Source organism: Ilyonectria robusta, assembly GCF_021365365.1.
Source record: "Ilyonectria robusta strain PMI_751 chromosome Unknown BGZ61scaffold_3, whole genome shotgun sequence".
In the NCBI taxonomy this organism is placed as follows: domain Eukaryota; kingdom Fungi; phylum Ascomycota; class Sordariomycetes; order Hypocreales; family Nectriaceae; genus Ilyonectria; species Ilyonectria robusta.
This window is the reverse complement of record NW_025764437.1, coordinates 348,459-362,420: the sequence shown is the minus strand read 5'-3', so window position 1 is coordinate 362,420 and position 13,962 is coordinate 348,459. Positions and strand designations below refer to the sequence as shown.

Genomic DNA, 13,962 nt, shown 5'->3' with positions numbered 1-13,962 from the left:
CGTTTCCCACTGGTTTGTTTATCTTGTGTATCTTGTACCTATGTACGCTTGGCGTGCCTATTCCAGAATGTCCCAAAATGCGAAACTCCATGCTGATCCCACCACAAAGCCCAGACATGTTCCACGTCCATGGAATTTTAACACCCGCTTGCTCCAGGTCTGATTTCCCATCAGACCAAATGCTTTACAAAGAAAAACATTTATCGCTTCGACCTCTGAACCGCTGCCGCACTCATAGACGTCGTTGATGCAGAGCGCTCCTGGGCGTTGGCCATGGCCAGTGACACGGGCGTCATGGGAGGAGCCGGAGTGGTCGAGCGCGAAGGGGCGGCACTTCGGTTGTGCTGCATGTGCGCCCTCACAAGGTGACCGGCAGCCAAGGCACTGCACAGAGACAACTCACCAGCCAAGGTGGCAGCTCCGATGATGCGGGCCAGGCGACGGGCGTTGTCTCCGGGGTTCGTGGGGTGCGAGCCTCGGACACCGAGCATATCGAGCATGGCGCTCTGGGGCTCGAGGATAGTGCCACCACCGAGAGTTCCAACCTCTAGAGAAGGCATAGACACCGAGATTTGCAGTGCTCCGTTGAGGCTACAAGTGGTTAGCGAAATTCCATACCAACTGAGATCAAACTTACTTCTTCATAATGGTAATGCAGTTGGAGCTCTCAACAACCTGGGCAGGGTCCTGACCAGTGGCAAGGAAGATGGCAGCAACAATGTTGGCAGCGTGGGCGTTGAATCCACCCACGGAACCGGCCATGGCGGAACCAATCAAGTTCTTGGAAATGTTCAGCTCAACCAGAGAGTCGACGTCGCTCTTGAGGACCTTCTGGACCACATCGCCAGGAATGATGGCCTCGGCCACAATGCCCTTGCCTCGTCCGTCAATCCAGTTGATGGCCGCGGCCTTCTTGTCAGTGCAGTAGTTTCCAGAGACGGAGACGATTTGCATGTCGTCAAAGCCAGCCTCGTTGGACATGACACTAAGGGCATGCTCGACACCCTTGGAGATCATGTTCATGCCCATGGCATCACCGGTGGTGGTCTTGAATCGGATGTACAGGTTGGTACCGGCGAGGGCCGTCTTCATGTGCTGCAGTCGGGCGAATCGGCTAGTCGAGTTGAAGGCCTTCTTCATGGTGTTTTGACCAGCATCGGAGTCAAGCCAGTTCTTTGCAGCGCCGGCTCGCTCCAGAGTATCAAAGCTAACACAGGGTCCACGGGTCATGCCATCAGAGGTCAAAACAGTAATGGCACCGCCACCGGAGTTGATGGCCTTGCAGCCTCGGCTAGTGCTGGCAACAAGGACACCCTCGGTGGTAGCCATAGGGATAAAGTAGCTCTGCCCATCAATGACCAGGGGTCCGGCAACACCGACAGGAAGGGGCAGGTAACCAATGACGTTCTCACAGCAAGCACCAAAGACACGCTCCCAGTTGTAGTGCTCGAAAGGCAGCTTGGATCCCTCCAGGACATGAGTAAGATCGGAGGTAGCCTTGGTTCGAGAGATGATGGTACGACGAATCTTGACAGCACGAGTAAAGTCCTTGAGAGTCTTCTCCAGGGCATAACCAGGGATCTTGCCACGCATAGACAGGGAGACAACCTCCTCGTCGCTCAACTCGGGAACGCGACCCTCGCCCAGAAGCTTCTCGATTTCAGCGTTGGGGCGGTTGGGGGCAGTCGAGGGTCGGGGGCGGGCCATTTGCATCATATCGGTCTCATCGTCGGTGGCGGCTGGTGTGCTAGGCTGGGTGCGCTGAGGGGTAGGGGGGACATACTCGCCCAAAGGAAGAGTAGTGGCACTGGTATCGTTGAATCGCTGAGCGCGGGCCAGCTCACTTCGGTCGATGGGGTGCTCAGGTTCGTTGGGGTCCTTGATACCCCAGCGAGCGACGTTGAAGAGGTAGCCGTTCAAGCCGACGCTCAAAGCTAGAGCAACGATGATCCACTTGGAGAGAACGGGGTCCTCGAGGCTCTTGAGCAGGCCACCGACGACGCGGCCACCAACGCCGTATCCCTCAAACTGGTTGAATCCACCATCCACGTTGGGGCTGTTTCCACCGACAGTCGATCCCAGCGCATAGTGGACGGAGGGGTACTCCAGCTCGTACTTGATGGGGGTGAGGATGGTGACAAGGGTGGGTCGGTTGTTGGCCTTGGCAGCAGCCAGAATGGCGTCTAAGCCGTTGGAGGCAACCTTGAAGGGGTCGACAGTGAGAGGAGACACAACGCCGCCGAGACTGCTGGCCCAAGATCGAAGGCTGGACAGAGAGCTGGGGTTGCGGAAAGGGATGGAGCACAGGTTGACAATGTTGACAAAGATGAAGCCCAGGATCATGAGAACCTTGAACTTGGGGATGCTGCTGCTCTTGGTGGCAAAGAGAGACGAATCCTTGTCGCCGTTGACACCCGGCCAGTTGTCATTGCTCTTGGCGACGTTCTCAGCAACGCGTCGGCTAACACCGTCGTCCTCGAGGGCCATGCGCATGTCGACATGGCGCTTGATGCGGTTGATCTCCAGCTTGATGCTAAGAATGGCGGTGTAGAAGGTGAAGAGCAGGATGCAGTCGAAGAAGAGAATCCAAGCAGCCAAGAAGCAAAAGTGCTGCAGGCCACCTTGAACACCAGAGGCAGCGCCAAGGACCAGGATCAAAATCTCAATGGCATAGTCGCGGGCAATCTCAAAACCCTTGTCCTTGATGGCAGCCTGGACAGCGTACTGGATGACGTTGTCGGTGCCACGCTCGGGGGAGCGCTTGCCAGACTTGGAGCTCTGGATCTGAGCACGTCGGTGCTCAATGGCGTGAGACATGACAGCGCGGGTGAGGACAATGTTCTTCTCGAAGCCAATGGTGACAACAAGGAAAGGCAGGCCCTCGGACAGGAGAATGACGCTGATGGGAACGCCGAGCTTGGTGGTGACGGCCAGGCCAAAGAGGAAGGCAAAGACCGACGAGAAGAGGGTGCAGATGCCGAGCCAGAACTTGGAGCCCATACGGCGCATAGACAGGAAGAGGGAGACAAAGGTCAAGTGCATGGCAATGTAGCCCAGCAACATGATGACAATGTCCAGGATCTCCGCGTTCTTGAGAAGATCAAGGAACTCGGTCCAATTGTTGCTAGCCCACTGGATAATGGTGTTGCGGGTGTTGACCTTGGCGGCCTTCATGATCCACGTCTTCTTCTCGCGGCCGTGGGCGGTCTCGATCTCCTCGGAGTCTTCGTTGGGGATCTCTTGGGTAGCGGCGAGGAAGTCGGGGCCTTCGAGGTAGGGCAGAGAGTAGGCGAGGATGCTGTCCTGGGAGTAGGCCGTGAAGGGGTTCGCGGTGGACGGCAGGGAGGTGATGGTCAGGTTCTCGGGGATGGGGACGTGGTGAGAACGAGGCGCGGTGCTGGGCGAGTCGGTCGAGAGGGTGTCGGGGAAGACGAGGGTCAGGAGCGCAAGGTGCTCAGCTTCGGCAGCCGCGGCAGCATCTTGGCCAACGCCCTGCCACTTCCAGGCGTTGTCGGGGCTGGCGAGAAGGACTCTGCTTCCCTCGACGAGAGAAGACCAGTCGGCCTTGCCCACAGATGTACTCTCGACATTGAGGTCGAAAAGCCTCTCCTGAAGGAGGCCGACGTACGAAGTGCTGGCGAGGACGGCGACGGTAACCACGGTGTGGATAGGGTGAGAGCAGGCAAGTCGAGAGAGAAACTGGACGAGGGGGGTGAGGCGTTTCGATGCCCACGAGGGCGCGGCGGCCTGGGGGACAGGAGTTTCGCCGCGGAAGCGGCTAGGGAGGAAGGAAGCCATGATGTCGAGAGGATCGGAGAAGGGACTCGGCGTCGTCTACAACATTGATATGGGTTGTTGCTGGTTGGTCTAAGCGCGGTGTAAGTCCGGGGTCACAGGGTCGGTCTGGGGTTTGGCGAGTATTTAATTCACCGAAGCCATTGGGGACGGGCGGACAGGGTTCTGGCTGGGACGGGACACCAGTCGGGAACGCAGGAGAAGGAGGAAGAGGAGGAAGAGGCTGAGGGAGTCTACTTACGTTGCTCAGGGTCAGGTGGTGGAGGTGCGTGCGAGGCGTTGAGGCCGAGGCAGCGACAGACGGAGGTCCGATATTTGGCGGGTGGGAGGGGCTCGGGGCTCGGAGCTCGTAGGGCGGTGGTGGGTGAGCGCTGCAAAGCCAGAGGCGCGAACAATGCAACGGAGGGCGGACGGCGGAGCGAGAGCCAATTGCCAATGGACGGCCACGCGAAGGAGGACAGCCAAGAGCGAGACGGACGCAAGGAGGGAGGAGGCACCTGCGATGGGGGAGGGATGGAGGAGGAGAAGAGGAGGAGGAGGAGGAGGAGGAAGAAAATAGGGGGGGTGAGAGGGAAGAAGATGGATTGTCTGCCCGATATGGTGGAGGTGAGGGACTCGCAAAGTGGAGGGACGAGAAAGAATCTCGACCTAAGGCCAGGACCTAAGGCTCTATTACACCAGTGCACCAGTAACCAAGCTGGGCTAAGGTCCAGGCTAACTCCCTATGGCCGGGTGGGAACCTGGGACGAGAGCTCTTTCCCTGCTCGCCTTGGTTCCTCCGGGGAGCGGCACTTGCCCGTGAAATTGCACCTGCGCCTGCCTCGCGTGCACCCGACCGCGGGCGAGAAGAGAGCAAAGAAAAAAAAAATTATGAGGAGCCTGAGCAACGTTTGGCCAATTGCCGACGTTGGCCCGGGTGTCCAGCGCCGGGTCGCCTGGGGCCCTGGAATACGTCAGAACCGCAGGTACCTCTGCCACGCTGCCAGTGGGAGTGGAGAGGGTCTTGGACGGGCATGGGGCAGGGGGGATGTGACTTGAACCGGGTCGCAAATTGATGGGTGGCGGTGGGTAGGGGGCGGTGGACGTGCAGATTGCTTCTGCCAGGCCGTCTTCAGTGGGTGTTTACGGCGCAAGAACCCCACCTCCCGCGAGGGAGAGGGAGAACGGGCGGCTAAAGTACAGGGTACGGAGTGCTGGACGTGCATGTGCCCTGGTGCGGGCGGTCCCAGGTACGCAATACCACATTTTCCGTTTTGTTCCAGGTTGTTTTACTGTTTTACTGCCTTCTGTAACAGGCACCTAAGAGCGGGCTGTGGCGCCCCGACAGCGTGGGTTGCAGGGGGCTCACCAGGCGTTAGGCTCCTCTGGGTACAATCACGAACGGCAACTCAACCATTTCGGTAAGGGAGGAGAGGGCTTCATCCGTTGGGATTGTTCTCAGCGCCACGGCGTCCAGGCGGGTGGCCTGCAACCTCTTTGCGACTGCGGATCTGCGAATGACGGTCCGAGGCGAGAGTTTTCTTTGTGTGAGAATGTGCCTGCACGGGAGAATGCAGATGCACGTGGTATCCTGGATGCATGGGATAGTGATGGCAGGATTTGGGCGAGGCATGCGGGTTTCCCCCATGAATCAAGCCGTCGGTGAAGTGAATTGATGCGTGACGCACACCCTTTGTCTCCATTTGCCTGGACCGGCCGTTTGTCTGTGCCGCTTTTTGGTAATCAATTACTAGCAATCAATGCCAATGAGTGTGTGTGCTGGCGTCGGATCCAATGTTTCCCGTTTGCATGGCTGAGGCTGTGACACCGTGACACTGCTAGTCAACGGCTGTAAACCTTCACTTTCCAACACCATGACGCGTATTCGTACGGAGGATTCTATCCAAGACTCCAGATATTCTTACTTTCATTCATCTTGACGTCAATCACGCGCCGACTAACCGCACCTCTAGGCATCCATTTTCTCAACACCCAATCTCATCTTCGCAAGCCTTCAATCCAGTTCCTTGTCCAGCTGAAGCCACCCCGAACAACCGTCCGCAGCAAGAATCCCACGTAATGCCCTCCACCGTCGACTCCCGCGTATGTGGATCTTTCGCATCGTTCCGGCCACCTCCTAGCGGCAGCCAGAGGGTTATCCCCGCAGTGGCAGCTTCTGCAGAACCTGGACGCCGACAGGGAATAACTTGGGACAGTTGCCGTGTGTGGAGACGACAAGTGCAGGCGTCAACCGGGTCAGAACATGAGCACAGAATCGACAAGCCAGGGATGCATCCTCTAGCCCAGCAGCACGCATAGCGAAACCCTGGGCATCCAATCCACGCTTTAGACACACCTTTGCTGATGTTGCCGATCACCATCTCGACCCTCACAGCTGTGATGATGACTGCCGCCCGCCCGGCCCGGGTTCTCGTGCATATGCTACTGTACGTTCGTACTCTTACTCTTATTCAGTCGCATCCTTCTGCTTCTGTCCTTACTGCTTCAGTTCTGCTCATACTGCTCCTCCTTCTGGTAATCCTACTCCTGCGGACTAAAAACATAACCAGGGATCGATGCCATCATCACCCCCATGTCCTAAAATTCCAGACTCGACCACAAACAGATTCGACTGCGTACGTCCCGTAAGCCGGAGCCACGTCGCTCCCAAACGAACCAGTAAACCCCATGCAAAGACCACGGTGCTCCCGGCATTGCGCCTAGATCGGGCCTTGGCCTCCGCTTGCTGCTCCAGGACTCGCTGCGCCGTCTCTGTTCGTAGCCACAAGGCGCCTTCTTTTCCCGCCGACGTAATACATTAAAAAGGACTTGGAAGCTAAACAAGGCTAAAAGGCTTTAAGAGGGTCTGATGGAGTCAATCTCTTATCAATCAGTAAACCATCTGCCCCATCACCCCCATCTTGGCCCCCATCTTCAGCCCCAGACCCAGGAACCGCCGGCCAATACCGTCGACAAGTGGACCACGAGCTGCGGTTTCGGCAATAATAAAGCGCCCATTAAAGGCTCACAAGGGCCTCACAAAAGCCTCACAAAAGCCTCATGCTCAAAATTCTTGCATTTTCATATCCCGCTCGTGACGCGGACCATTGACGCCAGGCACGCACCAAGGGAGTCCGCCGAGCCCTGGGGCCGCACCAGGGACGGCTATGTGCCGAATCTGGGATGTGATGATGGAGCCGCATTGCGTTTCCTCAAACTCGCCAAAATCCATGCTGGCCAGGTGGAATCCTGGTAAAATTCTAGACGGTCGATCCTGAATCTCCTCGTCAACCCCACCCTCTCTGCCTTGTAATAACATTAAACCAAGCAGAGGCCTCTCAAAAGGCTCGACTAGACTGGACTGTGAATAGCCCTAACACAATGTCCAACGTCCCCAATTCGAGCAGCTGCATCATTCTTGCTAGATCAATCTATTGCGGACATTTACCTTGCTTGCTCTGGACAAACACACCCGAATGCATCTAGCGCAGCTTGCTACCTCGGAGGGAAGTCCACAGAAGACTGCCAGTTGACACAAATACCTCTTAGATCTCGTGTCACTTGCCGCGGCCTTTTCGATGCGCGACGGATCAGCAGGTGGATCGACTGAAAAAAGATGTTCCCTTCAGTCGCCGGAGGCCCGGGCTCGGCCGGACCTTGTCCCACATGACTTTTGCTCAAGGAGCGAGTTATTTTCAATTAGGGAATCCGGGTATAAGAGCTCAACGGGTGTTATGACAACCAAGGCTCGGCACCTGAGGCCAATGCATTACCCGTTTTGCATCGGATTTTCGCCGTGTTGCATGGATTTTGTCGCATGTCACGCAAACAGCTCATCATTCACGCTGACACGTTGGGCATGACAAACTCACCTCAACCGATGTGCTCTGTCATGAAACATATGCTGATATCACCAGATGCTCCCACAGTTGAGACGCAAACATGCTTCGGCAATCCACGGCTCACGGTGCAACCTGGTTGTCCGACCATTGACATTCGCCATTGCCGTCGCCATTGTCGTCGCCATCTAATTGCGACACAGCAGATGCACCAGAACGATGCCACGTCCCCAATATTTGTGAGAGGTACCGGACAGGTATGACGTATTTCGCGACAATTATCACCGGTGAATCAGCATGATCCAACATTCCTAACATCCCGTGGTTCACAAGACCCTATGCAGCGTGGCAGATCCACCACTCCACGGCCAACTTGCGGGGCCGGCCACCACCCGGTGGGATGTGGTATCATTACCACGGGGAACAGGAACAGAAAATATGGAAGGCTTTTCGATAAGGCCCAAAACGAGACCCGTCACAGTTCGGCAGGGTGCGTCGGCAGGCAATTTGAGCCCATTTGGCCGGCAGATTGGACTAGTACGAGCCATATTCCCCATATCTTCGTTCTTTTGGGCAGGTATTAGGTCCGTATCGGGTCCATCAGGTCCATCAGGTCCATATCAGGTCCCACGGCCAAGTGGAAGCTGTCAACGTTCGCTGTGACTTGTTGACAAGCCGCGCTAAAGCGATAGCGACGCTGCCACTACGCTTTGGCCATGGTGTTGGTGAAGCCAGCGTTGAAGCCCACCAAAGCAAGTTCGGCGAGAAGCCATCTTGGCTCCCAGGGTCTTATACTCGGCTCCAAGAGATGCCACGGTCAAACCAACCTCCAACCGGGCGAGTTTCCGCTCCCCGAAAGCCCTGAACCCGACCGAACCGCTCGGCCGGAGCAGCCTCCGCACAGCAGCGTCCAGCCGCCCCAACGCAACGGCCCGCTTCCGTTGGACGGCCGGCCCACTCGCCTACTCCGTAGAACGCCAAGGCTCCGCTTCAGGAATCATACGATGTCCCTCCAGAGCAACGTCTGCCGTGGAAAATGACGCCAGCAAAGAGCCTGGAGCGGTTTTCCGGGGCCATGATTCATGGCGTCCGTGGGATGCTAACCCTTTTTATTGGTCGCGTAGGCTGTCTTCGAGACAGTTGCCTTGTTGAGAAATCCCAGGCCCGAATTTTTTTCTTCCATCTCGTGATATTTGAGCCGTGCTTTGGAAGCTTGCAACACGTCACTTAAACTTTTCCCTAGAGATCTGGGGCGGGGGATCGGATTTGCAGGCTACTCCCGAAAGACATGAACATCGCGGCCGTTTTGCTTCCAAGGATACCGTCAGAATAATTCCCCGATCACGCCTTATCCGCCAAAAGGACCCTCCACGCCGCAGTGTTGAAGATCTCCTCCATCTGGCTTAGAGCGCCTGCTGGATCGCGGAATGGAGGAGACACCTGAGCCCAATACGGCCGCCGTAAACACCACCAATGGCTCCGAGCCGCAAGACTCTTCCCAGGGCTTACCCCAGAACTCAACCCAGGATTCACCCCAGGACTCCTCGCCAAGAGACTCCACCGGTCCAGATGTATGGCTCGTCGGCGGCGGCATCGCCTCGCTGGCTGCCGCCGTGTATCTGATTGACGATGCTCAAGTTCCCGGCGACCGCATCCACATCCTCGAGGCGTCGTCCAAGCCAGGCGGCTCCATGGCCACCTTTTCGAAGCCGTCGTGGGACACGGGATACCGCGTGTCGGCCATCCGAAAGTTGAGCCTAACGTATAGGTGCTTGTACGGCATGCTTGAAAAGGTCCCGGCAACGACGGAGGGGCAGACGCTGGCAGACAAGATGAATCAGTTCAACCGCGCCAGGAGAAAGCTTGGGGCCTCGGGGACGAGACTCGTCAGGCAGGTCGTGGACAGCATGGGAGTCGACCATCCGGAAGCAGTTGACCTGAGCACCATGGGTCTCAGCGTCAAGAACCAGTGCGACCTGATGCGGGTGGTGCTGGAGACGGAAGAGGAGCTCGAGGGACTTGAGATCCAGGCCTTGTTTGCGCCAGACTTTTTCGAGACCAACTTTTGGGATCTGTGGTCGTCGCTCAACCGGTTCCATCCTTGGTGCAGCGCCGTCGAGTTCAGGCGCTGCTTGCACCGCTTCCTCCACGAGTTCCCCAACATGGGCACCTTGTCCGGCGTCGAGCAAGCTCCCGAGGAGGACTTTGAGGCCATTATCAAACCGCTGTCCCAGTATCTAAAGGCCATGGATGTGGATTTTAGACAAGGTAAGTCGATTGATCCTTGCTACGATTTATCTAACTTGAGTAGGCGTCCAGGTTACTGGGCTGGACTTTGAGGACATGGGTTCTGATTTTAGGGCATCCGCAATCAGGACAGTGCAAGGGGGTTCAGACGTCGAGCTCATTCTCGGACCTTCTGATATTGTCCTTCTCACCCTTGGATCACTCACCTCTGGCATGGGATATGGTTCCAACACCAAGCCGCCTCCGACGATGGAGCTTCGAGACTCGGCTCCCCACGAATTGGACCCTGCGTGGACTTTTTGGGACCAGCTCTCCTTTGAGCGCCCTAGGACGTTTGGAAACCCCGAGGCATTCTTCGACCGGCCCTCCAAGTCGACTTGGCTGTCCTTTACCACCACTCTTCGGGACGGGGCGTTTTTCCAGCACCTCCGCGACTGGACTGGCACGTTGACTGGGGCTGTGCCTCTCATCACCTTTAGAGATTGTCCTTGGATGCTCTCCCTCACCATCCCGCAGCAACCTTACTTCAAGGACCAGCCAGACGACGTGTTTGTGTTTTGGGGATACGGTCTGTTCCCCGACCAAGCAGGACGGCATGTAAAGAAGCCCATGCTGGAGTGCACCGGCGCGGAGATTTTGACAGAACTTCTCTGTCTGATGGCATACCCCATTCATCCGACACTCGAAAAGTCCATCACAATCCCGTGCCTCATGCCCCTCATCGGCAGTCCGTTCCTTACTCGAAAGAAAGGAGACCGCCCAAAGGTCATCCCCGACGGCAGCAAGAACCTCGGGTTGATGGGGCAATTTGTCGAGGTTGAGCGGGAGGTGACCTTTACCATGGAATACTCTGTGCGATCTGCCCAGCTCGCCGTGTACGGGCTCATGGGAGTCGACAAGCAGCCGCCGGGAGTCCAGGGCGAGGACCACTCGGTTGTAACGTTGGGAATGGCACTCAAGACCATGATGACCTGACCGAAAGTGCACTGGAGGCTGGTAAAAAAGGCGCAAGGCGGCAAAAATGACTTTTGGACGGCATGACATCAATTTTGGAACGCTACAGAACGAACCCCTTTCACTCTGGTTGAGAAGTACCCTGATTCGAGGGTTGGGATGAACCTGTTGTCTTTTTAATCCCGCAAAGTATATTTAGTTTAGGATTCTGGCGCGGAGTCTAACTTGAATGAATAGTATTGGCTCTCATAATCTGGTTTCTTGGTGTTGATGTGCGATTTGGAGGAGCTTCTAGATGAATAGGGATGCTTACACTATTTCAACAGCCACAGTACGCACATGACATATGTGTTGACAAATAGCCAACAAATAAAATCGTTGAACTTGTAGAAGCTTCTCTTGATTTAATCCGATTGATCTGATGATGGTTGCAATAAAAATGGACGCGGTTCCCTAATTTTGCTACCCTATTGCGCCAACTAGGTCCAAACCACGACTCACGACAGACAACACCCGGGTTTCTACTACGCAGATGCCGCTTCAATTTCCACCCAATTACTGATTGTTCAAAGGGAAACTCGTCAAACACGAGGAATACAATTGATCTGTTTGTAGATAACCCCTTGCTCGCTCCTCGGACTATCAACCCGAAACCCGAGTCTAAAACTTCAAGGTGGATCCCATCCATACATCTCGGCGATCGGCGTCTGTCGGACAATTCGCCCTGAGATCTATCCGAATGCCAAGAAGCATGAAGAAAACCGACCTTGATTGAGATTTTCTTCAATGCTGGCTTGTATTCTTTCTTTTCGACCTTGAGCTACTCAACCGAAGTCAGAACGTCGCAATGGCTCGCCTTTCATTCAACACTGGAAGGCGTCTTCTTGGCATCGGCCAGACTGTGGCAGGCGTCTCCGCCACTGGTGCTGCTGGCTTCTGGTTCTGGACACGCAAGAGTCAATTCGAAGAGTTTGGACCCGAAACCGACAATCTTTTCCGCCACCCTATCCTCAAGCAGATCAACCCTTACAACAATCCCGATTCTCACGACATGTGCGTACGGAGGGTGCCGTTCTCGCAGCTCAAAGCGGAACTACTCGAAGATGCTCAACAGGGAGGGAGCAAGCTAGTCGAGGCATACAGCGGTGGGATGTGGGGACGATACGGTGCGTGAGTCCAAAGATTAAGTCCACTTGACTGACCGACATAGGGTATACTGTTCAGCGGAAGATTATGGAGTATTTTAAAGATGAGAGCAACGCGGAAGATGTATGGACCAAGGAGGACCTTCTCAAAAGCACATATGAGCCAGGTGAGACTCGAGACTCGAGACCCCGACCTATCAACAATAACTGACAGCGTAGGCACATTCATCACAAATCACTTTCACGTGTTAGAAAAGACACCCCAGTCCCTGACAATCCGAGCCTGCCTCTACCCTCGACAAGACACACCGACACCGGTCCATGTGGACAACATGTTGGAGCTCCGAGTAGACCTGGACAAGGAGAAGAACGTGGCAGTCTTTCAGATGAAGATGATAACATTCGATGGGGAAAAGGGGGCGTCGCAAAAACCAGATCCGTTTGGTGGATTTGCAGGATTCCTGCACCGACAGTATTCGCTGTTGCTGATGCAGGCGGCGACTGGACACTGTATGCAGTAGGTGGGTTTGGCGTGGAGCTGAATGTTGAAGGTTTGTACTTTTAGATACCCGTAGCCAATGGGGCCTCGCCACTCTTGTTTCAGCTGAGTTGGGAATACTGAATTAACTTAGAATAGATGATATTTCCGTCTTGAGAAACGGGTTGTTTCCCGAGACCGAGCTGGCCTTGATCGACGGTGATGGCGCCAAGGAGGATTATTAGCGCACAGACGCGGTAACGGCTAAGCGAGGTGGACGTGACGCAACATGAGGGCTCAATGGCGGGTATTTGATCCATTATTTGATGGAGGACTTGATATCGCCGTGCATGGGAGTGGCTGGGTGAGACGCGCAGAGGAGACAGGTCACAGGAGAGGTCGCTGGAGTGTAGGGATCTGGGGACTAACGTGGTGGAAGCGAGATGGCGAGGATGTCATTTGGTGTCATGGTGTCCTGGTGTCATACTGTGAGAATTATTGGTACGTAGATTACACTTCCGTCTTGGTTTGTACATGGTAACTTCACGTTATCGGCTGAACCCAGGGCACAGGTTAGGTTAGAGTTGGGCGATCCAGAGGCGCAGGGACAGGTACAAGCGGGGGTTGAAAGCCTAATAAAGGGTTCAACGCCTTGTGAGGCGAAGGTGCATATCCTGAGATCGGGTACCTATAATCAATGACTGCGCTACAATTGCCGTAGAGGAAGCACAATTGCCGGCTCTTGGATGGAGACGAGGTGGCAGTTGGAAGAGCTAGAGCTAGGGAGGGGAGGTGAGACATACAGCACAGCCGTTGGGGAGGCAAGGTCTCGTAGCGCGGACGAGGCATGTGCAGCAGTAGTCTGGGCCTGGGGAGGCAGCCAGATGACGTGGATGGTGGGATATGGGGAAGGGGATCTGAATTCCAGGGCCTCATTTTCCCTCTTTTCTTTCGTTTTCCTCATTCTTTGCAAACTAGTGAAAGTCGGTCTAGCACAAACGAGGCGACGCGGCGCAGGTCTAACTTTCGGGACCGCCGCCGTTGGGGGACTGGCGGGGGCTGAAGCCGATAGGGGGGGCCAGCAGAGCAGTTGTGGCGCATTCAGCCCCGATTCATGAGTTGACTTGTCATGACGGGTCGCTGCTCGTCTGCGGCATGGATGCAGTCATCATATCATTGCACCGCAGTTAAGAACGGCATCTCCGCCGCCAGGCCAATAGAAGCGTCGCCACGGTGATGGGGCCCTCATGCTGGCAAAGCCCGATCCAGGCGTGGCGGATGGGGGATGGACCCTGGAGGTGACCTGACCCTTGGCCTGGGCGCTGAAGCGTGGCCCCTGTGGCCCCTGTGGCCCCTGTAGCTGTAGGGCACTAGTGGCGCTAGCCAAAGGGCGGGTGCGATTTCCGCGCGTGATTGGCGGCTGGGTTTGATGGGGGGCAGGGATCGCGATGGGGTTTCAAGATTGGTCACTCCTCGCGAGGAGAGATTTGACTGCTGATTGCCCTATTCGATGCTGTATCCGGAT

At 55.8% G+C, this 13,962-nt stretch overlaps 4 protein-coding genes across 4 annotated transcripts; 2 read left to right on the top strand and 2 right to left on the bottom strand.

Annotated features, from left to right (window-relative positions):
• Positions 1-200: 200 nt before the first annotated feature.
• Positions 201-560, bottom strand: BGZ61DRAFT_527704 (hydroxymethylglutaryl-coenzyme A reductase-domain-containing protein; the record flags this gene model as incomplete). The annotated part of the gene is made up of 1 exon (XM_046253153.1): positions 201-560. One exon carries the CDS (start codon positions 558-560, stop codon positions 201-203), a length of 360 nt encoding a protein of 119 aa, XP_046109139.1.
• Positions 531-4,098, bottom strand: BGZ61DRAFT_123839 (hydroxymethylglutaryl-coenzyme A reductase-domain-containing protein). The gene is made up of 2 exons (XM_046237059.1): positions 4,037-4,098; positions 531-3,867 (listed from the first exon to the last, which is right to left on the bottom strand). Exon 2 carries the CDS (start codon positions 3,796-3,798, stop codon positions 634-636), a length of 3,165 nt encoding a protein of 1,054 aa, XP_046109138.1. The 5' UTR covers positions 3,799-3,867; positions 4,037-4,098; the 3' UTR covers positions 531-633.
• A 4,942-nt stretch (positions 4,099-9,040) lies between these two features.
• BGZ61DRAFT_473089 (oleate hydratase) lies at positions 9,041-10,835 on the top strand (the record flags this gene model as incomplete). The annotated part of the gene is made up of 2 exons (XM_046248416.1): positions 9,041-9,881; positions 9,925-10,835. The coding sequence occupies 2 exons, from the start codon at positions 9,041-9,043 to the stop codon at positions 10,833-10,835; spliced, it is 1,752 nt and encodes a 583-aa protein (XP_046109137.1).
• An 826-nt stretch (positions 10,836-11,661) lies between these two features.
• Positions 11,662-12,480, top strand: BGZ61DRAFT_490337 (uncharacterized protein; the record flags this gene model as incomplete). Its single annotated transcript, XM_046250326.1, has 3 exons — positions 11,662-11,980; positions 12,025-12,126; positions 12,179-12,480. The coding sequence occupies 3 exons, from the start codon at positions 11,662-11,664 to the stop codon at positions 12,478-12,480; spliced, it is 723 nt and encodes a 240-aa protein (XP_046109136.1).
• Between the last annotated feature and the right edge of the window lie 1,482 nt (positions 12,481-13,962).

Excerpts from the sequence above, each read along its gene's own strand:
- BGZ61DRAFT_123839 (XM_046237059.1), bottom strand. The coding sequence starts at position 3,798 with ATGGCTTCCTTCCTCCCTAGCCGCTTCCGCGGCGAAACTCCTGTCCCC.